This window comes from Colletotrichum lupini, chromosome 5 (assembly GCF_023278565.1).
Source record: "Colletotrichum lupini chromosome 5, complete sequence".
Lineage (NCBI taxonomy): Eukaryota > Fungi > Ascomycota > Sordariomycetes > Glomerellales > Glomerellaceae > Colletotrichum > Colletotrichum lupini.
Window position 1 is genome coordinate 1,942,385 of NC_064678.1, and position 24,061 is coordinate 1,966,445.

General features: G+C 41.2%; 7 protein-coding genes across 7 annotated transcripts; 3 read left to right on the forward strand and 4 right to left on the reverse strand.

Annotated features, from left to right (window-relative positions):
* Nucleotides 1–1,455: 1,455 nt before the first annotated feature.
* On the reverse strand, nt 1,456–3,357 carry CLUP02_09972 (uncharacterized protein; the record flags this gene model as incomplete). The annotated part of the gene is made up of 4 exons (XM_049288948.1): nt 1,456–1,629; nt 1,692–1,818; nt 1,890–2,330; nt 2,654–3,357. The coding sequence occupies 4 exons, from the start codon at nt 3,355–3,357 to the stop codon at nt 1,456–1,458; spliced, it is 1,446 nt and encodes a 481-aa protein (XP_049146092.1).
* Nucleotides 3,358–3,968: 611 nt separating this feature from the next.
* Nucleotides 3,969–5,980, reverse strand: CLUP02_09973 (uncharacterized protein; the record flags this gene model as incomplete). The annotated part of the gene is made up of 5 exons (XM_049288949.1): nt 3,969–4,848; nt 4,938–5,633; nt 5,687–5,741; nt 5,811–5,877; nt 5,948–5,980. The coding sequence occupies 5 exons, from the start codon at nt 5,978–5,980 to the stop codon at nt 3,969–3,971; spliced, it is 1,731 nt and encodes a 576-aa protein (XP_049146093.1).
* A 262-nt stretch (nt 5,981–6,242) lies between these two features.
* Nucleotides 6,243–6,983, forward strand: CLUP02_09974 (uncharacterized protein; the record flags this gene model as incomplete). The annotated part of the gene is made up of 1 exon (XM_049288950.1): nt 6,243–6,983. One exon carries the CDS (start codon nt 6,243–6,245, stop codon nt 6,981–6,983), a length of 741 nt encoding a protein of 246 aa, XP_049146094.1.
* Nucleotides 6,984–7,917: 934 nt separating this feature from the next.
* CLUP02_09975 (uncharacterized protein) lies at nt 7,918–8,265 on the forward strand (the record flags this gene model as incomplete). Its single annotated transcript, XM_049288951.1, has 1 exon — nt 7,918–8,265. One exon carries the CDS (start codon nt 7,918–7,920, stop codon nt 8,263–8,265), a length of 348 nt encoding a protein of 115 aa, XP_049146095.1.
* Nucleotides 8,266–8,393: 128 nt separating this feature from the next.
* Nucleotides 8,394–9,389, reverse strand: CLUP02_09976 (uncharacterized protein; the record flags this gene model as incomplete). The annotated part of the gene is made up of 1 exon (XM_049288952.1): nt 8,394–9,389. One exon carries the CDS (start codon nt 9,387–9,389, stop codon nt 8,394–8,396), a length of 996 nt encoding a protein of 331 aa, XP_049146096.1.
* A 543-nt stretch (nt 9,390–9,932) lies between these two features.
* CLUP02_09977 (uncharacterized protein) lies at nt 9,933–10,954 on the forward strand (the record flags this gene model as incomplete). Its single annotated transcript, XM_049288953.1, has 4 exons — nt 9,933–10,158; nt 10,224–10,355; nt 10,405–10,547; nt 10,625–10,954. 4 exons carry the CDS (start codon nt 9,933–9,935, stop codon nt 10,952–10,954), a joined length of 831 nt encoding a protein of 276 aa, XP_049146097.1.
* A 7,239-nt stretch (nt 10,955–18,193) lies between these two features.
* On the reverse strand, nt 18,194–20,222 carry CLUP02_09978 (uncharacterized protein; the record flags this gene model as incomplete). Its single annotated transcript, XM_049288954.1, has 6 exons — nt 18,194–18,560; nt 18,624–18,765; nt 19,197–19,338; nt 19,409–19,501; nt 19,565–19,785; nt 19,865–20,222. 6 exons carry the CDS (start codon nt 20,220–20,222, stop codon nt 18,194–18,196), a joined length of 1,323 nt encoding a protein of 440 aa, XP_049146098.1.
* Between the last annotated feature and the right edge of the window lie 3,839 nt (nt 20,223–24,061).

Below are 24,061 nucleotides of genomic sequence, written 5' to 3' on the forward strand. Positions count from 1 at the left end.
GTGATGCTTTGGAAAGAGCTGGCCACGATCCGCTTCGTTTTGGCGAGGAACGCAGGCCTTTATAGATTTGGCGAACATTCTCACGAGGTTCTTGGGAACCTTGACGGAAAGGTTGGGTGCAGTATGGGGATGACTGAACTTAGCCGAAAGGGACGTCAAGGGTGGAAAGTCAAAAGAGGGAAAGGAGAAAGGGCGTTGTCATTTGAAGATGCGAGATGACTTTTATCCAAATAATACAATCATCCCATCTGTACGGTCAATAATTTCCATACTCTGCGTCTTGTCTGAGCCTTGTCTCCTGTTCAAGTCAAGGTCTTTGGAACCATTTATGTCTTAATTACTTACTATTATTCTTTCTTATCCCTATTCATCTTTGTCTCCTTATCTAGACAATAATGATTAGGCGAGTTAAGGAGCAGTGCAAAAGAGCCACGATACGCAGCCATCCGTCGGCCATAAACCCGTAGTTCTCCTGTAACTAGCACATACGACCATACCCATTGGAAACCTCGGGATCCCGTCCGCTCTCCCATAGATAAGCCAATGAGGGCCGGATTAGTAGTTGGGTCGGTGACGACCAGCGAATACCTGGTGTTGTATGTTTTCTTTTGACAAATTCGATGAAGATATCGTGAGTTTTGTTGCGGTTGGTGACGGTGCATGTTCTTTGGTGACTTTGGTGGAGTTAGCGGGGTTAGTGGGGTTAGTGGGGTCGCGGCTTATGTTAAGACATGTAGAGGATGGCGGGGTTTGCTGTCTTTTGCTAGTACATGTTCTCTGTGTCACTGACGTGCAAACAGGTTCTGAAACAGATGATTTGCCTTGGTATACTTCCAGCGATATCTTACAATTGCCATCTGAGAAGGGCTTGGCCCGCGTATTTGGGCAATAGGACTGGCCAGATCAGTTACCTTACCGTAGTGTACTTCCCCGTACGATTACTCACCAAACGCATACGATGCGGCGGAACACATAAGAAGTTGTATGCTGGTCTTTGTCTCCATGCCGTTGAAAGGGATTGATAGTCTGTCGTCCCAAATAGCTAGCATTCCATGGCGACGAAGGAGACCAAGTGAACAAGTAATGGCAGCTGCGTCCTCGGCCGAATTGCTGTTGAACACAGTCAGCTCTTCTCAGTGGAACCTTGTAATCCCGGCCCGAATTTCATAATACCTTCCATGCCCTGTCTTGGGACATTCAAACTCACGAAATCATGATAGAGTCATGCACAAATCTTCGTCAAGAGTCTGCACTGGCATAGAGTCATGGTTTGTCATGACGTAAGAGTGCTTTCGCTCCAGCGTGTCTGTCATGTAGATGCTCTCAATGATCACAAGGAGGGGAGATGTGTTCTCGAATTATCTCGCATGGTCTAGGTAGGGTGCAGGTTGTGTTCTTGGCTCCTAGATCCTTGCCTGGGAATGGGAGGAGATGAAAATTTGACTCCGGCTGTATCTACGGGAACGGTTTAGTTGTAACAGTCTTGCCGTACGTCTTCATTTGCTTTATCAGGCGCCTGTTATCACCACAATGCCGAACATCCTGAGAGCCATCAATGAAAGGCGCGATTGTACCGTTGGGCAGAATCGGCTGCTGCTCTATCGTACCATCCGCTGCGCAAAGAATGCTCTACATGAAGCATGTTAGCTCAGAGAAGCTACATGGCGACTTAGTGTTAGGGTCATAGGCACCTTGCGCATGTAGTCGAGGCAATGCGGCCAGTGATCGTGGTCGTTCCAGTCTAGTCCCGGGTCGATTCCCCGATGGGCTCCTTGCAGGACGCTTCGAAATATTGAGAGGCAGTGAAGTTGATGAAACCTGTAGAATAGTGAGAACATTATTAGCGTGTGTTGTAGTGCGTTCTTTATTGGATGGAAGGTTGCACTTACATGGCGATGGTGGCGCTCATACCCATGCTACCTTGGGCGGGATCCGTGAGGTTGAATATGATGGAGCCGGAATCTCCTTCAACGTCTTCCCAGAGACTGTCGTACTTGGGATCCAGCGACATGTGAGCCCAACTCCGACCAAAGACTGCCTCGATTTGAGAAGGACCGGATTGTGCATTGTGATGAAAAACACTGTTGGGCGAGGTGAGAGCAAACGCCACGGCTGCCAGGATGAGTGACGTGGTGCAGGCGCAATAGACCAGTAGAAGAGTGGTCAGAGAAGCTAGGCTGTAGGGTCTTGCTGATATGTCTGGATACACGGTTTCTTCTTCAGAGGTTTCGTTGTCTGCTTCTCTACTCTGGAGCTGAGAGTACTTGGACTTTGGGTCCATCATCTCTACGTTGGATGGTGGATGGATGATGACGGATTTACAGCGAAGGCTGGGGAGTGAGTGTTAAGAGACAATACAGCGGGGATGTCCACTACAAATACAAGTCGCCCATTGAATTTGCCTTCCCTGCCCCGCTATGTAGAGAGAGGGGGAAGACAGACAGACACGTCAAGGCCATGCTACACAGATTACAAACGTTTGACAAAGATAGTAATCACAAAGGATACTAGCGATTACAGTTAGAAAATAAATGGCGGGAAGTTCTCATAAAATTGCAGATTAGGTTTCCTAAGTCATTTAACGAGCAAGATTCCGTACTAAGTAACTAAGCAGGCACCTCCCTGCATTCGTCTCTACAGCGAGGAGCTTTACACGACGTTTTCTCTATCCAGCACTCGCAGCCCATCCCCTTCGCACTCGTGGTATCCCACTTCCAGGTGAATATTCACCGTCCCCCAGTCGTGCGCAAACGGATCCGCCAGCCACGCCTGGCAATGCACGCTGTGGTGCGCGTCCCGATCCCGGTTGGTGATGCCGCCCGTGGCCCGGAAGAAGCGCCGTAAATAAAAGGCGCAGTGCCAGTAATGCTGGCCCCAGGTCGAATATAGGCCATCGCCCTCCCCAAGAAGAACCTGATCCAGCAAGACCTCTTCAAGAGAAGAACTTTTCGCTGCTTCTGTTACCTCGCTGTTGTTGTTGCGATAGTACTTCCAGCCCTCCAGGCCATGGAGCTTGATGAAGTCGTCGTGTAAGTCGACGTCGAAGCAGTTGTGCGGCACCCAGCTGTATGACCAGAGCTGGAAATGGCAGCCCCTGGCCCGGGCTTCGTCTGGGTTCACGCCGCACCTTGTAATAACAGGAGCAGCTGGTGCAATGGCATTCGTGACCGCTGATGTCCGATTGATGATCAGAGGCACCGCCCACAGGATAGATGAGGCGATCACGCCAATGAGGAAAGGACCGAGGAACCTTTTCACGGACTCGAGCCTTGCGTGTTTTCGTTTGTTGCCAGTGTATGGTGATTCGGCGAGGAAAGGCTCGTCCTCGTCGTATTCAGCTTGAGGAACCGTCGTCATATCGATTTCACGCCTTGTAAGGTGTCAGATCAATCAGGAAGCATCCCAGGTAATCAAATACAGAACTCACGAGAAACTGAGTGAATTGGTTCTCTTCAGTTGTGAGGTTCCTGCTCAGTGAGATCTGGTTTATGATGATGCCAATACAAATGCCGCTACGAAACGACTCTTACTCTCTGTTCTGTCCCCTCCTCCTCTTCTTCTCGTCCTGCTCATCCCCCTCATCCTCGCACAAGACTTGATCCAAGCCGCGTTTTCGATACTTCCTCACTATTTCTGTCTATAACGATATCACGATAACAGAAGTCCGTCAGTGCGACAGCGTTGCTTTGCCTCTCGAGCTAATGCATGCAGTCAATGCTTGATTGCACCAACATGGCGAGTCGGAGTTCCGTCTCCAAGGTTGTTGTCTCTGCAATCACCACAGATACATCAGCCCAATCAGATGGTAGCAGATAGCCCACTCTGCTGAAGAGAAACACTTATCGAGCATCTTTGTTGCCGAGTTTACCGATGCGAGGTGATGAATTTTGCAAAAGTTCTGCATCGTGCAATTGTATCAGACTTTCCCTCGAAACTACCAACCGGTTCTAGCCTCCGAGAGACAAGCATCAGCATCCTCCAAACACAACGTTTCCGCTCGTATCCATCTCGTCAATCCCCTCAGCCTGCAGCGCCCTCCACAGCAGAAGCATGGTGCAGTGCTTGGAGTGATCAAAGTCCGCCGTTAGCTTATCCACCCTGCCACCATCGGCAAATGCGCGCGCCTTTCGAACCAGCATCCACGCGCAGTGCGTCAAGTGTTCCCGCTCCGTGCCCCACCATTTCTCGCTCCTCCCGAGAGATGCGAGGTCTTCCATGCTGAGCTCCTCTTCTCCGGCCTGGTCCCGCCAGTAACGCCAACGAGATTGGTTATGCGCTGCGCCCGCTGCCGCTTCGAATTCGGCTAGGCCGTAGCGGGGGCAGACGGCGGGCAGCCAGGCTTTTGCGAGAGCGTCAAAGGTGCATCCTGCCTGCTGAGCTTCGGCAACGCTGCTTCCGCAGCCAAGTTTCTGCCTTGGTGTTGTTGATTGTAGAAGCCGTAGGTGTAGGAATAGTAGAATCAGAAGCAAAGTTCCGAGTATTGCGACTGTCGCGAGTAGCGAGAACAATACGAGTCGGTTTGGCTGTCGGGTGGTAAGGCCTCTGGTCTTCGCAGGCGGATTGTCTGTAGTGTCGTCATTGAGCGACTGATACCTACAAGTCGGCGACGGAAGTTTCAATGCTTGTTGAGATACCATGTTGAGGATTTGATGATGGCTATAATGTGGTATTATGATATGCGGGTAGTATGTGGACTTGCCCTGTTGATATAGGAGAGGGCAAGGTAGGCGGTGCCAGGTATAAGCCAGGACCGTGTGGCATGCACGTCTTAACGGTGGAAACTTCAACTCTTGGTTTGCTGCGATTGATTCGAAACTGCCTACCAAGTATTGAAGAGAACATCTTGGACTTTAAAAGTCCAGCAATATGTCACATACGTGATAACCAACCCCAATGTTCACGAAGTGCTGAAAATCAAAGATAGTCCTGTTTCTCACTCCATATCAGTGTTCAACGCCACCCCAGCCACAGTACCATACCCCGGATCCAAAAAGATCTTGCCGCAATGCTTGATATGCTTCTCATTGTCTGACCGTGGCTCAACAATCTTCCCGTTGAACCGCGCCCTGTGCTCCTTTCTCCAGTAGAAAATACAGTGAAGAACATGCCAGTGGCCAGACATGTGGAAGCGCAGCTCTTCCTGATTATCCGCCATCTTCGCAATCTCTCCGACACTGATCTCTTGAGTATGCGCGGTGTCAGCCCAGTACGTCCACTCGCCGTTAGGGCCGGGCCCAGAGCGCTCAAATTCGGCCGTCAGCTCGTCGTCCCGACAGTGCTCGGGGAGCCAGGCGGCGGCCAGAGAGTCGTATTTGCAGCCCAAAGTGACTGCTTCGGCGGTGGAATTTCCGCAATCGCAAGACGCGACTGCGGGTGCCGCGTGCAAGATGTCCGGAGTCGAGGTTCCCTCCGGGTGGGTGTGAGGGTGGAGGTTTGTTGGAGACTGGAGGAGGCTAACAAAGCCCAGGATTGCGAATGCAATCAAGATCAAGTCCTTCAAGGGTGAAATTGACGGCCTGGATAGTAGGCGATATCGTGAAGCTTTATGGCTTCGAAACCCCGTAGTCGAAGAGACTGAGTCGTCGTCACAGTTTTCGGCCATGAGAGACTGCTCTTCGTCGTGTGTACTATGCCTGGATGATTGTATCAGCCCCTGATTCTCTCCAAAGAAGCATCCTAGACTCACCATTTCTCTTTGGGCGCCATTTTCAGCGTGGTCAGTGTCAATGTCAGAGCCAATGCTGGAAGACTTGTGGTTGAGGGAGATATTGATGTGAGAGATCGCGACCTGGGAGGATGTGCCTATGCACTTGAGGAGGGGGACTGGTTTACGGACTGGTTTACGCCTGTCTCAAACATGCTGATAGGCTTCCGGGCCTAGCATAGTTGCTTACCAGGTTAGTCCAAATACCCCTCCTTGATCTGCACGGTGACTTGGCAAACATACCAGGGTCGGTCGTGGGCCCGGAGGAAGGATCATCGATGCTATGCGGACTGTCACCTATAGCTGAGTGGACCGAGATACATTAAGCTGATAACACAGTAGTAGGGACTTGGAAGGACTTCCGAGTGCCGTGTGATTCGAATGATATGTCCTGGAATAGAAAGATGGCCCGAACCACGAAGTTCCCAAGCCGAAGCCGCGGTTCTAAGCCATCAGTAATTATTCTTCTGGGGGACCCTCCGGTTCGCTCTTCGAATAGAATCTTCGGTTCCAGCCATCTTCCTTCTTTACACACTCAATGGCACCAAAACACAGTTACAGCCAAGTTTCTCAGACATCTGATGTCAAGTCCTCCATCGAGGAGGAGCTTGACGAGAGCGACAATGGCCCCGAATCTGGACGCAAATCTAGCTTCCTCTCCCCCATATTCCTCATGATCTTTCTGAATGGATTGAGCCTTGTCTTTGGCATCGGAATTGGTGCTTCGGTCGTTGCAATGATTGCGCATAGGCCAGCAGCGCAACAACCCAACAATGCCAGACCAGTCGCCGGAACCATTGCCATGATTGACGGCATCGAGGCTCCAGGCACGCAGTGCGGCGATACCTGGCAAGAGGCCAAGGCTCTCGGCTGCCACTTTGATGTCATGGCATCACGCTGGTATGCTCCCGAATGCTTCGACCAGACGGCCCTCGAAGGCATGCTCGACGAGCAGCCGTACGTCAACTTCACCTGGTACGAGGACAAGGAGCATACAAGAGTCTACCCCTCCGAGCTCGTCTTGCGGGGCGAGTTTGATAAGGTGTATCCCAGCGGAGACTATCACATCTATCACTGTCTCTACTTGTGGCGGAGACTTCATCACGCCGTGATCAAGAATAAGCCTGTCGATGAGGATTTGCTCGAGTACGGCCACACGCTGCACTGCACTCGCATGATTATGCAGTGGATGGATCCAAGCATACCCAGGACAACAATTTCCTCTGCCACAAGCGGGACGCCGTTTTGCAGGAGTAGCCGGTTGGGTCTGATGGTTTAGTGAGAGGGTTGAATAGTTAGTGCAGGGGAAAGGATTGTTGATTCGTTGGTGGACTTGGCACTGCTTGGGACCCTCACCTAAGAAGCTTAATCCAAAATATTACCGTTTTCAGATGTGCCCCTCTTGAATTGCGCCTTCTATTGGTTGCCGACTCTCTCCATTTCTTCAGCAATCACACCGCACAGGCCAGGTGAACTCAACTGAAATCGACGATTGCTTCGAGATTCAGGCTGGCATCTTCAAGTTTGACTGAAACCAGATAGCCAGAATTAGCGCTCTTTCATTCAGATGGGTCCTTCTCGGTGACTCTTGAGTCGGGTATCCGGCAACTTCTTGAGAACGCCAGTGGCAGAACAGCACATCAGATGGTGGCCAACATGACGTGACTGACCAAAGTCCCAAACGGTGAGCGGCTTTGGGTGTGAGCTGCACGTATCATTGTCCCACTCGAGGGAAATATGACCAGATGGGCACTAGTGTTGACTCTTCAAATTCATCTAAAGTTCAGAGTTGATAGGCGAATATACTTAATTCCACATGCGGAACGGTGGGTGCCAATATGCATGATCCTGAACGACATATTCCAGGAAGTAGCTAACCCTGACTGGTGATTGCTACACGAGCGACAATATGTCAGTTCGGGGTCGCCTCATACTCCGCTATATGTCTAATTGTCAAGCTATTCTCGGATGGATACAGGGTAGCATTCACTCGCAGTCCCAAAACAAGGTCCATATGGACAATATGTGGCCCGGCCGTCCGAACACTTCTTATGGTATTATATACGCATGTCCCAGTTCTTCAGTCTAATAGATCATGCGATACTGTCAAGACATCTTTCTTAGCCACAACCTTTAATCTACCAAATCAAAAGATCATCACTACTACTACAACAACTACTTCACATACTCTACCGCCAGACAATTCTTACACCATGAAGCTAACGTTCGCCCTCACCGCCCTCCTTGCCACAACCGCCATGGCCGGAGTGGCAAAGATACGCCACGAGAACGAGACTCTTGAAGACAGCTACAAACGTCGCTCCGTCAAAGCTGGAATCGTCCCTGTCAAAGAAGAAGACATCATTTCCCTCGGCGATAGAGCAGTGAAGGCCGGTATCGTGCCAGTGAAGGAAGAAGACATCATTTCTCTGGGAGACCGCTCAGTCAAGGCGGGCATCGTGCCAGTCAAGGAAGAGGACATCATTTCTCTGGGAGACCGCGCTGTCAAGGCTGGCATTGTTCCGGTGAAGGAGGAGGACATCATCTCACTCGGGGATTAGGCAGTCTTAGTCGATGACAGAGACTACTCGAGATTATGGAGGGCAATGGAGATCTGTTGATGTTCTATCGATCTTCAATCAAGTAGCATGCGTTACAATGACATGGCTTCTGCCCAATACATGACAGCTCAAGGAAACAAGAACCTTCCACCTCCAGTCTTTCCTACAGCGCCGTGATCTCTCAGGACCCTCATCGCTTCCTCGTGACCTCCAACCGCAGCGCTCTGCAGCGGAGTTTGCCCTCTTCGTCCCTTGAAGCTACAGGCATTCACATCAGCACCGGCCGCCAACAAGCGCTCTATCACATCCACTCGACCTGTCTCAGCTGCCGCATGCAACGCCATTGCATCCCCGTAGATTCCTCCCACGGCGTGGACATCAGCGCCTTCCCGAAGAAGAAGGTCGGCGACCTCGAGACGACCTCGCAGACATGCGCCCTGAAGAGCCGTGTAGCCCTTGTACTTTGCCGATGCCGCGTTGATATCAGCCCCGTGTTGGAGAAGAAGCTTCACTATCGCCAAGTAGCCGCCGCCCGCTGCGGCTTGCAGTGCCGTATACCCCGCCGTGGGTGAAGGCGGGGCGTTCACGTTGGCACCCATTTGCAGCAGTCGACTGACGAGATGCTCATGTCCTCGTTCTGCTGCTGCCTGGAGTGCCGTTCTTCCGTTATACCGCGTCACGACAACCGACGACGATGATGGTGTTGTTGGTGACCTGTACCCCGAAGGATGCGGTACAGGCTTCAATGACACCTCGTCGACTCTGGCCCCCGCGCTGAGCAGGATATCAACGACCTTTTCGTTGCCGTGCCCGCAGGCTATCTGCAAGGCGTTCCTTTGGAAGTTGTTGCCCCCGCAAAAGTGGATATCGGCGCCGGCGTCGACAAGCATCTGCACGGCCTGTTCGTGGCCGCGCATGCATGCAGCCTGGACGGCCGTCTGTCCGTAGTACCCGTGCGGGGGCTCGTTGACGGCCGCCGGGTCGGCGGCAAGGATGGCGCGGATTTGGTCCAGGTCTCCGCTTCTGGCGGCGAGCTGTAGCGGCGTCCAGCAGTACTCCTCTCCATCGTCAGTCTGCAGAGTCGGGTCCCACGCCGCGTCTAGAGGCGTCAGGGATTTGTGCATGACTGTTGGGCTCTGAGTAAGGCGAGCCAAGGCTCGGGAGGGCAGGTGGTATTCGTGGGATCGAGAGGATCAGGAGGGGTCCATCCAGCTTCGTGAGCTCTTAGGAAACGGAACTTCAGCTGTGATACTGATAAGATGGCAACAGTTCAGGCAAAAGTAAGCCCCGTCAAATTTATGCTTGAAATTGCATGTTGCTTAGTGATGTGTTGTTGGCGACTGGAACGGCTGCATGTTGGTTGGCCAAGACGGGCGTTCGATCCTCTTACATGCGCTAGCTTACCGGATCCTGTTGCCTATCGATCGGGATTCGGCACACGTCTATCCTCAAGATGCGGGGATCAAAAGCGACATGGGTCCGGAGGGAGGTGAACGTTTAGATGAATATCACTATCTCTAGATGCCATCTCTGTATCGAGGACAATGAGCGACAGTCTTACAGAGACTACTTCGCAACTCTCACCGTGATCATCTTGCACAACGCAAGCTGCTGTTCTCCGTTCATCCCTTGACCCAATTTCCTCGCCTCATTCCAATTACGCAGCTATGCCTGGAAAGTGGGAGAAGCCTTTTCGCGATGAATCAGACTTGTCGTCTGAGGATCTCAGTCTAACCGATGAGACTCTCAGAGTACGACGGGCAGGACCTAGACGCCAAGTCTGGAGGTTATTGGGAGAAGCCGCTCTCGCAGTTGGAATCACCATACTAGGCGGAGTTGTCATTCAGGATAGAGTTCTTCCAAGGACTGGATTATTGCCCTACGGGCCAGTGCGTATGTAACCCCCCGGCTTGCCTCTTTTCATGAAAATCGCTAACAATCACTGCCATTACCATTAGTTCCCCAGAAAGTTGTCACTTTCGGCAACACGGCTGGCTTTGGGCCGGATCTCGTATATGCGGACCGGCAGATGCTTCTGAACGCTACAAGAATGGAAGAAGTACATGAGAACTGGCAGCAATTATATCCAAGTAAGTCATCTAGTTTACCCATGGGATATCGCTGACCTCCGCGTCACAGTCAGTCGAGGCTACTTTGTGGCAGACGAAAATAGTGCAGAATACAAAGTCCAGTTTCCACCAGCAGACATCAGCGGCGTGTTATCCCCAGATGACAAGCGCAGCGGCTGGGTTCTCTCTGTATTTCATCAGATTCACTGCCTGGTAAGCATCTGAGAGCCACAATTCAGTGCTATGTTCCTTGCTGCCTAGGACAAAAAAGAGCTGACACCAACCCATAGTCAATCATAACGACAAGGCTCGGCATCTCCCGAAAAGAGTTTGCAGACTGGGACCCATTCAAGTTAGGCCACACAGCGCATTGCATCGAGTACCTGCGACAGAGTATCCTATGCTCAGGAGATACCAGTCTTGAGGGCGAGTCAGGATCGTGGTCGGAGAGTATCGGCTGGGGCCAGAACCATGTGTGTAGAGACTACGACGCGCTCTTGCGACTGGCGAACGAGAAGGCGGCCTGGGACCTCAGTCATGAGCGCGAGCCGGACCACTCCAAGCTCTTTGAGTCTAACATGGATGACTGTGATTCAGAGAGTGGAGAGTACTGTCACTGAAAGGTCCTGTCCCGATGCCATCGACTCTGAAGGAATGAGGAGATTCTGCCTTTCCCCTATATCCATGAGCATGAAGATCAACTATTTTTCGCATTTAATGATATCATCATCGCGAATTTCCAACTGTTGGCGAAGATTATGCGTATCACTCAGCCGTGACTCGGTTCTAATAAATGTCTCCATTAATAAAGACCAGATCTGTCGGATTAGAAGTCCAATTCGACCGCAGCATCCAGCCGACTGCGCAGGGGCCAATTGGGGGCCCTATATACGATTATCGTAGCCAGCCCAACCTACGGTTAGAACCTCCTTTTTACACCTACGCAGATATTTATATAGTTTAATTAATCTCTTCGTTAACTACGGTTCGAACTAACTACTTTATAATAAGGATACTAATATTAATTAGTAATTAAATTCTATTATTATAGATCGGTAAGGTATCTTATTACGTAAAAGAGACGACCTCTTAATATTATATAGGATAGGAGATTCGTACTAATTAACTTTATAGAAGTAGACGAAAAAGGAGGCGATTCTTAAATACTATACGGAATTAAGTAATTATAGCCCTTTATTACTTACGAGAGGTCGATATTTATTACGTTAAACTATATTAATTAACGGAACCGCTTAAGCGACTAGCCTTTTACCGTCGCCCTAAGTAGCTTTTTTATTAAATAACTTTTCCGCGGCCGGCCCGCGATTAGAAATTAACTAAGTAATAGAAGGGATCGCTAATAAGCGATAATTACCTAACCGTAATTAAGCTACGAAAAAGACTGCTTAAAAGATATAAAATAGGGTACTAAGAGGCCGTAAAAGATAAGATCTCTAAGGTATCTAACCCTACTACGTATAAGTAATAAGTAGGCATTTTTAGTAATTTTTTTAAAATATACGATTTTATAAAAAAAAGGGCTTAATTTCGTTAACTATACTTAATAGCTTATACGGTTCCTAATAGCCTATATAGGTCCTCTACGAGCCGCCCGGCGTCTATTTTTAACTATTCCTATAGAATACCGCCCTAGAGGAGGTAGGTTAAAAAAGGAAGCTATTTAGAGATTATAGAGAGCACGAGGCTTAGGAGGCTAGAAGTGTATAGGATAGCGGAAATCGGTAACTAGTAAAGATCCTAAGACTAATTACTATATCTTCTTATAGTAATATAAACGTTTGCCGCTATTATTATAAAAAGGAACTACTAAAACCTTCCTTTTTATACTAAACGAAAAAGAGGATCTTAGTAAGTATAATAGCTAGCGATTTAAAAAGGTAATAGTAATTACTAAAAATAATAAAAACGAGAGTAGTAATAAGATAGCGAGAGGAAGCGGGAATCTCTTAGACCCCGATAAATTCGTCGGGTAGTAAAAATACGGATTTACTACGACTAGCGCGCAAATTAAATATATCCTTATTAAGATTAAATACGCTAGCGACCGCTAATATAGGTATAAGTTAGAGCAAGCCCTTTAGTAAGTTAGGGTAAAAAAAAAGAGGACGAAACCCGATCTTAAATAGAATCCTAATCCCTTATAAGTAAGTAAATATTAACCCGGATTATTAGGGGACGTAGATATATAGAATCGTAAATTAGCCTAATAGTAAGTAAATTAACGCGGTATTAATCTATTTAACTAAGGTCTATAAAAAAAAGGGGCTATAGGGGCAACCCCTATTTTACGAGATTATAAACGACCTTAGTTATTAACTAAATAAATAGTTCGCGAGCATAAGCCTAGGGATTGCGAAAGTAGTTAATAAATTCCTTTATGGGCGAGGGGTATTATTAGCGTAATTATAATCGCGAGAGCTATACGAAATACTAATAATAATAATTATAGAGGAGGACTTCGTACTATAGAACTAAGTAAAGGTCGATAGAGCGTATAATCGCTTTAACGAATTTAAAAAAAGGGTAAACGACCCAGATTTCCTCCTTATAATTACTAATAGAAATCTATTATCGTAAAAGGATATACTAGGGCAAAATATAGCACTAGAAGTATAATAATCGATAATTCTGCCTATTTCGATCTATAACTTATTACCGCTACTAATATAAAATTCGGTACTAATCGGCTAATAAGAAAGGAGGTAGATAACCTAAAGTTACTAATAGTACGTAGCGACGCAGGGATCGCATATAAATACCGAAAATTTAGTAGCGAATACGAGGTAATTTATAGACTTTAAAAAGATCTTCCTAAAAGAGAAATTATATTCTGGGGGGAAGTATGAGGTCTTATAAAAAACCTTAATAATGTTTTATAATTATTACGAAAAAGTCGGAATTAGGGAATATTAGTACTATTTAGTAATTAATATCGTACTTATAGGCAAAGCCTCTAATTATTATTACGAAGCGGTACGTAATCTCGATCGAAACGACTTTCTTAGTATAATTAACGTAATCCGAAGCCGCTTAGAGACCTATAATAGGAACTTAGAGCTCCTATTTAAGCTACGAGCGATTTCTTTTATATTTATAGCTAGGATAATAGAGGGCAAATTGCGAGTAGAGATCCTCGAAGAGCTTATCGATCGAATTAATAAGCTAGCGAAAACCTAGCTAAATAAGGGGATAAACGAGCGAAAAGTTAAATATTTTTATACCGTAGTTTAGCGTATATTAGAGATAAAAATTACCTTATACTAAGTACCTAAAGACTACGAGACGCTCTACTCGAGGCTAAGATCTAGCTTTAATATTAAAGCGAGAATGCTACGCTAAACCTATTTCTAAATATACGACGGCCCTTAATAATAATATTAAGTCGATCGAACGTATAATAAGAAAAGAAAAGAGGCTAAATATAGTAATTACTAATAAGGAGGCCTAGATTCGTCAAATAAGTAGAGATTTAACTTACGGGTAGGGTAATAGAAAAGGCAATACTATATTTATAAAAAGGATAGATATTAGTTAAGTAACTACTCTAAAGAAGAGCGTATTAAATCGTATAAATAGTATAAAAAGTCGAGGGTAGTAGACGGTAAAACTAGCCCTTATTAGTTTAACTAATTCCTCGTTATATATAAGGGTAGATCCGGGGGCACGGAACCTAGCGACGATAGTTAAAATAGCGGCCTAAAGTATATACCCCCTATAAAAGATTTAGAAAATAAAAAAGATCTTACCCCTTATACTAACGAATTAGATTATAATAAAATCGACGATATTAACTACTCTTTCTTTACCCCGTTAGCTTCTAGAAGATATACGAGGCTAAACGAATAGAGGATAGTAAAAGCTCTTAATAAGTAGGCTTTTATTTATAGATAATAAAAGAAGGTCCCTTAGATAACGGATACGGAGGCGGCTAAAAGGGTGAATTTAATAGGGCTAAAGCTTATTATCTTAACGATTAAAGAGAAGACGCTATTTTTTTTAATATTTAAAGAAAAGGAACATAGTACCGAGCATATCTAGGGGTAGCTAGAGGGGTCCTTTTTATACTACTTAGATCCTTCGAATACTAAGCTTATATAAGCATTCTACGCGAGCAAAAGGTACGGCCTAGACGATTTTTACGAGGTTATTTTAAATACTAAGGTATCATAATAGTTAACTAGAAGAAAAGGGTAATTCTAAGCGCTATAAAAGATCGCACTAGTAACGCTTAATACGTCGATAGCGGGTATTATAAAAATTAGTTTCGGTTTAGGTAAGGAAATCGTCGCCCTAGGTATAGTAAAAGTAGAGACATACTTCGGAACGATAACTTTCTATATTTTACTTATTAATACCCTATTTCTCTTATATTTAAAAGACATAGATCGACTAAGTATTATATTCGATAATACGAGGAATAGAATCTCTAGTAGTAAGTACTTTAAAATAGTCGAACGACGATAGGGATATGCGTTTATAAAGCTCACTAATAATATAAAATCGATTAATTACCTAATAGAAAGTGAGCTTAGAAGATTATACCGGAGATTTGGGTACCCGTCGGTTACGAGGCTATATAACCTCCTAAAGTAATTAGGTAATAATAATATTAAAATAGGGGCGCTAGAGTAGTTAACGAAAGTATATTATTAATATTAAATAAATGCGCAGAGCCTACGTAAATTTAAGTTTAAATTGCGTAATAAGCTTAACTTTAACTAGGAAATAGTCGTCGATATCTTCTATTTAAATAGTCGGCTAGTACTATATATAATCGACGTAGCTATATCTTTTTAAATAGGGCAATTCCTTTAGGATTTATAAGTAAAGATAGTGTGGGTAGCCCTACGAAAAAGCTAGATTAATATATACTAGGGACCGCTAGACGGCATTAGAACCGACGCTAGTACTAGCTTTAAGTTAATAGAATTTAGAGATAATATAACGGCCTATAGTATATAGCTAAAAGTCGTACTTATTAAAGCGTATTATAGTATTAGAAAAGTAGAAAGGGTATACTAGTAGTTAAAAAGGGCGTTTAGAATTATTAAAAAAGAAAATCCGGATTTTATTAATAACGAATGCCTTTAGATAGTACTTAAATACTATAACAATACTATAGGGCCTAACGGACTTATACTAACGCTATTAGTATTTAGAGCATATCTAAGAACGACCTTAGCCTTACTACCGTCGCTAGGCATAAGCTAACGAGCCCGAGTAATTAAAAAAGTAATACGAGCACTGCGCGAGGTAAGTATAAAAAGGTAAGTTAACGAAGTAATTACTACGCGCAATAGGCCCGATATAGGGGATAATTTAGATATATTACTAAATTCGGATATATAAGTATAGTACGAAATTACTTAATAATAAACTAGGCTATATAAGTTAATTTTTGTTAACGAGCGCTCTTATATAGTCGCGAGAGATCGCGACTAGCTACTCGAAGTATTAATTATAATAGTTAGACCGTACTATATAGATCCTAACGAGGTAATTTCTAATTTATAAAAAAGAAAAGAGCTAGGGGAAACTATATAACCCGCGGTAGAGGTATAGGAAATTATCCTTAATAAAATCGTCGTAGTAGTACTAATAAATAACGAGGAAGAGGAAATTACTAAAAGGGCACTAATATTACTAGCGAGACGTCGCAAAAGACTACGACGGTAAGCCCTAACGTAGCAATTTATTATTAATAACGAGGTAATTAATACTTTTTATATAGTAAAAAAGAAAGCCGATTTCGAGCTAGTAGTTAAACTACGTAAAGAAGGCGTAATTATAACTATTAGAAAGCTATATAAGGGATTAGATCTTATCGAAATAGACACTTTTCGTAATCGAGGGGTCTATCGATTTATCTTATATAACTTAGAAAAATATATAAACCTCCGCATATTTAAATTACGAATAGTTCGTAAGATTAAAGGGAAAGGAACACCCTAGCTATACGAGAAGTCTAAATACGTAATTTAGGGGTACGGCGACGTTAAAAAGGCGACGCTACTTATATAATCGCTTATTATATAGCGCTATAACTAACGATTAATAATAGCACTAATAGCATCGCTATAAAAGAAGGGATACGAGATTTAGAGCCGTAATATTACCTAGGCCTATACCTAATTAGCCACAGGGCTTATAAGGAAAATCCTAGCCTATTTACCGAAGGAAATGGCTAATAAGTACCTAGAAGGCACGATTATTAAAGTACTTAAGCTACTATATAGGCTCGCAAAATCGGGCACCTATTAGTAAGCTACTTACTACGATTTTTATATTAATTAACTATTAATAGTTACCTCTACGTACGACCCGTGCTTACTAATCGTAGAGTACGAAAGCGACTAATTTAGGATCGTCGGAATATAGACCGACGATATATTAGGCCTATTTAATATTAACTTTATAAAAAAGGAGGATAAGGAGCTTTATAAAGCGGGCTTTGTAATAAAGCTAAAAGAGGTCCTTATAATAAATACCCTCCTAGTGTTTAACGGTAAGATTTTTATAATCGAAGGGGAAAACGTCGTTTTTTAATAAAAGGGGTAGGGCGAGAAGATTAACCTCGTTAATCTAAATATAACTAACGTTAAAAAGTAATATAAGGCTAAGCTCGCGCGAGGGGTATATATTACGAGTATTTATTAATCCGAAGTAATTTTTAATTACGCTAGAGTAGTATAGGTTATAAATCTAACTAAATAAGACGTCGAGGTACTTAATAAGTAGCTTAAGTAGTAGTAGACGAATCTCGATTAAGGTCTCGTTTACTACCCGATCGACCTTACGATTAGTAAGCTCTACGTCTTTATTAATAAGTTATTTATAAATAATAACGACCTTACTTCGTAATTAGGGTATATTATTATCCTAGTTAACGAGAGTATAGGTAAGAGCGAATTTACTATATACAGTAATATAATCTATTACTTATTAATTAAAAATAAGCGGGTAATAAAAAGTATACTAGCGTCGGAGGTTTATAGTATAGTTAACGGCGTTAATCTCTCTTACGCAATTTTAACGACGCTAAGGAAGATTACTAATCGAATTAGCTTTTTACTTATTCTAATAATTATTTATACCGATTCCTACTCGCTATATAAATACCTTATTAAATTAAGAACGACGAAGGAAAAGAGGTTTATAATTAATATTATAGCCCTTAAGTAATCGTATAAAAGGTACGAGATACTCGAGATCTATTAAATTAATAATAAAAATAACCTCATAAACGTTTTTATAAAAGTAGTACTAAATAAGGGATTAGAGTAATTCGTAAGTAGCGGAAAAGTTACTATACGAATAGAGGGATAGGTTATATAAAAAAAGTAAAGAAAAGGGGGAAAAGGAGACGACTTAGTAAACGGGCCCGAGATCGAATTATACCTCTAACCGTAGCGGTTAAATTAATAAAAAAAAGAAAAAGTTAGTATTAGATTAGAAGTCTAATTCGACCGCGGTATTTAGCTAACTACGCAGGGGCTAATTAGGGGCCCTATATACGATTATTATAGCTAGCCTAACCTATAGTTAGAACCTCCTTTTTATACCTACGTAGATATTTATATAGTTCAATTAATCTCTTCGTTAACTACGGTTCGAACTAACTACCCTGTAATAGGGATACTAATAAGATTATACTGGCCAGCGAGGTATTTGAACTGGTCGGACTGTCGCCCAGATACGCGAGCCGATCAAGCCCTTCACAAACGGCAAGTGTGTATCGCCGAACGTATACCGAGGCAAATATTTGCTTCACAAACGCTTTCAGCTTACCTAGGTGGCAAGAAAGATATACTCGCAAAAGCACACAATACCGGACGCCGTCATCCCTGAGGATCCTTCGGAGCTTTCGATCCCACCCCTCGATAAACATCTCCCATGGGATGATCTTCCACGCCCTCAATGACTTGTTTCGAGGGTTCGGCGGTTGAGCCGTTGAAGATGGAGTCGATTTCTTCCAGAGTTTTGCCCTTCGTTTCAGGGAACAACCACCATATGACGACGAAAATGGGCACATTCCAGAGACAGTTTATGATGTAGTATCTCCATGAGATGTTTTGGATAGCGAGCGGAATCGCATAGCTCATGCCCGCTCCGATGAGGTAGCCAAGGGCCTGACCGACGCCAACGCCACGAGCTCTTTGGGTGTACTTGAGAATCTCCGGAGGGTACGAGTAGTTTAATAGCATCCTTCAAAATTGAGACCATCGATGTTAGTAGGCTATGAATCAAAGAAAAATGACTGCTGCATACCAAGACGAAAAAGCCGCCCAGTAGAAGATGAAGCAAACGGCTACGGCCCCTTTTGCGACTGCGGAATCTTTTGTAGTCTCAATACGTTGTTGTAGAATGGCAAGGGTAGCGAACGATGCAGCTATCACCATTGTTCCAATCACTAATGGAACGATCTCGTAGTGTTAGCGATAGAATCATGATGGCTTCGAACCAGAACATGAGCTTCGACTGGAGAGACACTTGCAGAAAGATGACCTTCGTCCCATTTTCGAGACGAACCAAACGCCAAACATGGAACAAAGTGCAGCCCATGCTGTGAGACCGACGTTAACCTGAAGAAGGGTCAAGGTATCGGTCACGCCAGTTCCACGGATGATGATAGTGAAGAAATATCTGCGGTCCGTTTGTCAGTAATTACAAGCTCCAGGGCTGAAAGTAGTCAGGGTGAAGGCGTCCATACGGCAAGAAATTGCTGCCATTGGTCTGAAAGAAGACGTTTGTTAAGACAGTGATCAGAAATCTGCGAAAGTTGCGAGCTACACATATATTCCGTTTGATCAGTTTGGTTCCGTAATGCCTGCACTGACTTACCAGGAGATACAAGGGATTTCCAGGAATCTCTTTGCCTCATCTGAACCTCAAGTTCGACCGTCTGCTTGATCTGCTGAAACTCTGCCAGAATCTCGGGATCATTTCTGTTCCTCTGACTTATCTTGATGAGAATATCGAAGGCCTGTATCATCGATAGATTTAGTAGAGTTACAATTTCATGATTGGGTCAAGGAATAGTATTGGTCCTTTACCTCATCTGCCTGATCCTTGGCTACTAGCCAACGAATGCTTTCTGGTGCAAAAGGCAGTATTAACAAGGCAATAGCAGGACCTACAATGTCGGCCTTGATAAGACATCAGTAACTGACGAACACATGAGTGACCCACCATGGAATCTTGGTTCATACCATTAGGCCCGCCCTCCATGCCCAATTTGAAGTTTTGTTGTAGACTCCCAGGTAGATGATACCACCCACCATGCCTGTGATAGGCAAAAAAGCAACCATGGCGTTTGTTGTTTCTTCTCGATACTTGGGTGGTCCAACCTCCATCAGCCATGACGGTGCGCCAGTGCCCGTAATGATGAACGAAATACCCAATAAGAATCTTCCAAGAAGAAGCTGCACTTCTAGGTATCTGTTAGTGCTATTCTTTTCTTTGCCCAACCAAGACAAATGTGCTCGAAAGAGCATCGATGAAAGGCGTACTCTCTTGCGCTGAGGCTTGGAGAATGGCTCCAAGGAGAGCGATTGCTGAACCGACCATCAGACCTCTCCGACGGCCAAGCTTGTCCAACACAAAGCCAGCAAATGGAACTGCAAAAACACAACCAACGTAAAGAATTGTGACATTGAGGCCGGCCAGATCGGGAGTAAGCTCAAAATCTGTTCGATATTGCAGGTTAGAACAGAGCAAAATTGTGGCAAACAGAGCAAGGTTCTCGACAGTACAATTTTGGAAGGATTGCATAACGTTGAGACTATTTATAATAGCGACATCAAGAGAAAAGACACAGGTGCTCGCGATACACGCAAGCAACGTAACGACCAAAGCTGACGAGACCATAACTGCGATGTTGCGTTGTTGCTTTCCGAATATTCAACGCAGATGATGTTCCAGAGTCAGCAGCGGTGAAAATCAGATGGGCCAATCTCTGATGTAAATGTTTCCAGACTCGCGAGGTCTCTACCACTGATTTGGAACGTTGAATAGTCCGCAACCGGTCGGTGAACTCGGCCATGAAGCCCGACATACATGGAACGCCTAAGCAGAGAATACTTGCGTACGTAGCTAATAATAGTTATCCTCGATAACCATCTCGGCGTAGAGCGATTCAAGTTCAGAATACTTAGTCGATTACTCGGGCAATTCGGCCGATTCTCCCGTTGCCCCATGTTATGATATCGCACAATATGCAGATCGAGTCATCCTAACCATCGGTATTAGTTAGTGATCTCTTGAGAGTGGTATTGACGTAGTCACTTTTGGTTAAGCGAGGATCTCTTCCTATTAGTATCCCTATTATAGGGTAGTTAGTTCGAACCGTATTTAACGAAGAGATTAATTAAACTATATAAATATCTACGTAGTAAGTATAAAAAAGAGGTTCTAATTATAAGTTAAGCTAGCTATAATAATTATAAATAGGGCCCCTAATTAGCTTATATATAGTCGGTTATATACTATAGTTAAATCAAACTTTTAATTTAATATTAACTTTTTTTTATTTTTATTAATTTACTTATTATAGTTAGAAATATAATTTAACCTTAGGTTCGTTTATTAAGTCGTTTTTTTTTCTCTCTTTTCTCTATTCTTTTTATATAACTTAATTTTTTATTTATATATTAACTTTTTTATTATTTATAAATTACTTTAACTCCTTATTAAGTACTTTTTTTATAAAAGCGTTAGTAAAGTTATCGTTATTATTAATTTAACGGATCTTAAGTATTTTGTACTTTTTATATAATTACCTAAAAACTATAATATTAATTATAGGGAATTAATATACGGGCATCGTAAATTAATATACGGGCGTCGCTTTTATATAAGCATTACTATTTTACTTTTTAATTAGTTTAAAAAAATAGTACCTCCTTATAAAAGCGGTAAGGGTAACTATATTAATATAGCTATTCTAACTATCCTCTCTAACTTAAGCTTTAATTTAAGATTTTTAAAAATAAAAATACTATTATAACCTACGTACTTATTTAAAACCGCTATATTATTTATTTAAAATTTATAAATCTTAAATAAGTTAGTAATTTAAGTTTTAATAAATCTTAAATAGGTAAGGCTTTTTCTTATTATATATTTAAAATATATAAAGAGTAAATTATAATAACGTCTGCCTAACTACCTCTTTTAACGTAGTTATAATAATTTATTATTATTATAGATTATTTTTTACTAGCTGCGTTTTTTTTAAATACTAAGCTATATTAGCCGTTTACTTATATAAATTTTTATTATCCTCTTCTTATTAAAAACACTAAACTAGCTCTTTATTTATTACTTAAATAAGCTCGATATTTAGTTTTAACTTAGCTAACTTATTTTTTTTATAAGCTTAGTTAGCGTTAACTTATTTTTATTTTTAAATAAGTAGCCTTATTTTTTATTATTAATACCTTAGTTATTATAAATAGTACGAGCTTAACTAACTAATTAGCCTTTTTTAAATAAGGCTAGTTATAATAAAATAAGCTATATTATATTCTTTAGCTTATTACGAAGGGATATAATAATTTTAAAGTTAAGGACTTAATAATATAAATTTAAAAAAGACGTTTCTTAAAAACGCTACTAAAAGTATACTTCTTATTTATTAAAAATAGCTAAATTTAATATTTTAAAATAGATCTTATAGTAATATAAAATACTTAGCTTAATTAAAATAATATAATTTAAACTATAAGATCTAAGAAGTTCTAAAAATAGCCTCTTATTAAATAGTATTACTTTTTTTATAAACCGGCCTTACGTCCTAATTAAAATAAAATATTTTAAAAAAAGTATTATTTAAAGTTCGCTTAGGTATTTAAAACGAGTACTTATATATTTTTAGTTTATAAGTACCTCGTCTTTTATATAAACCTAGTAAAATCGTAGCTCTTAATTATTAATTATATTTTATATAATATTAATAAGCTGATATAAGTAACTAAAACTATTTAAAAAATAACTCTTAATATTATTATTACTTAATTTAGTATTAAAAATAATATAAGTACTAAAGTTCTAATATTTTTAAATAAAATAACGGGCTTACTATACTTTTAAAAGTAGGTATATTACGTAAAAATACTAAAGAATTAGGCATTAGTTATTAAACTCTTTATAAAGCTTAGTCTAGGCTTTTTTAAAAGTATACTTAGTTTTAATAAAAATAATAAGCTTTTATATTATAAGGACCTTATAATACGTATAAAGGGGGGGCTTATTAATAAGCATATTAATATAGGCCTTATCTTTATTACTTAGTATAATTATTACTTATATTAATAACTAATATCTCTCGTTATTAAACCTATTACTATTATTATTATAACTACGGTCCTTAACTTATTTTTATTTAGCCCTAAGTATAATATTAGAGTTAATATAATAAATATAAAGTTATTATTAAATATTTAAAAACTACTTATTTAGTATAGCCTTTATTTATTTATCGTAGTTTATAATAATAATAATAGGGTAACGGACTAAGTATTAGTTTATAAATTAATAAATACTTACTAAGAGAAATTAAAAACCCTTTAGTTTTTTATTATTAATAAAGCTAAACGTAGTATTATAAATAGATTTAAAATAAGTTTACTTAGTAACTTAAAAAAGAGAGAGCTTAAAATAATTAGTATTATAAATATTATTAAAGCTAATTACCTTAGGGAATCGCTTTTATATTTAGAAATAGTAAAAAAAGATTTAAATAAGGTTAATAAGGTAGTTTAGCTCGTTATTTATTTATTTTATTACGTATAGGATATTTTATTTATTAAATAGCTTAATTAACGCTATAGTTAGTAAGTATTTAGTTAGTTAGTTTTAGTTTATATAAGCTTTAGTATTATAAATATCTCGCTAAGTAAATAAGGACTTTAAGAACTACTCTTAAATAATAATATATATATTACGAGCCCAAATCCTAACTTATTAGCTTATAATTTTAATAATATCCTTAACTACTTTAATAAGCTTATAATATAAAAAGTATATAGAGGTTTTAAAACTAAGGCTATAATTATATTAATTATACTAGGGGTTTAAATAATAACATAATAACTATTTATCCTCTTTTTAAGCCTCGGTAATAACTTATTATTTATAACCGTATTTATAAAACTTATATGATTAAATATTAGCGTTTTATATAAGCTTAGGTTTATTAAACCGATTATATTAAAAAGTATATTAAATAATTTAGCTGTAAGTTTTATACTTATTCTACTTTATAATACTAAATTTATTAGCTTTTATAAAGTTATTAACTTAGTTAAAAAGGGTATTATAAGTTTATTTTAAATTATTAAAAATTAGTAAGTTTAGGATTTAGGTTATTAAAAAAAAAGAGGATCGGTTATTTAAAATATAATAAGAGGCTATAGTTTAAAAAGATATTTTATTTTAAATAAAAGATAGCTATAGGAGTAGATAGGGTAGTAAGTTAACTTAAGGACCTTATATTTATTATTATTAATAAATATATTCTTATTATTAAAGTAATATTATTATTAGCTATTAATTAGTTTTAATAACCTATTTAATAAGCTAAAGAGTATTATTAAATTACTTTATTATAAGATAGGAAGGTTATTAAGATTATTCGTTAAGGAGAGAGGGGTTATGCTTTAAAAAAAGTTATAAAAAAGTAGTCCGCTAGGTTTTTATTATTCCTT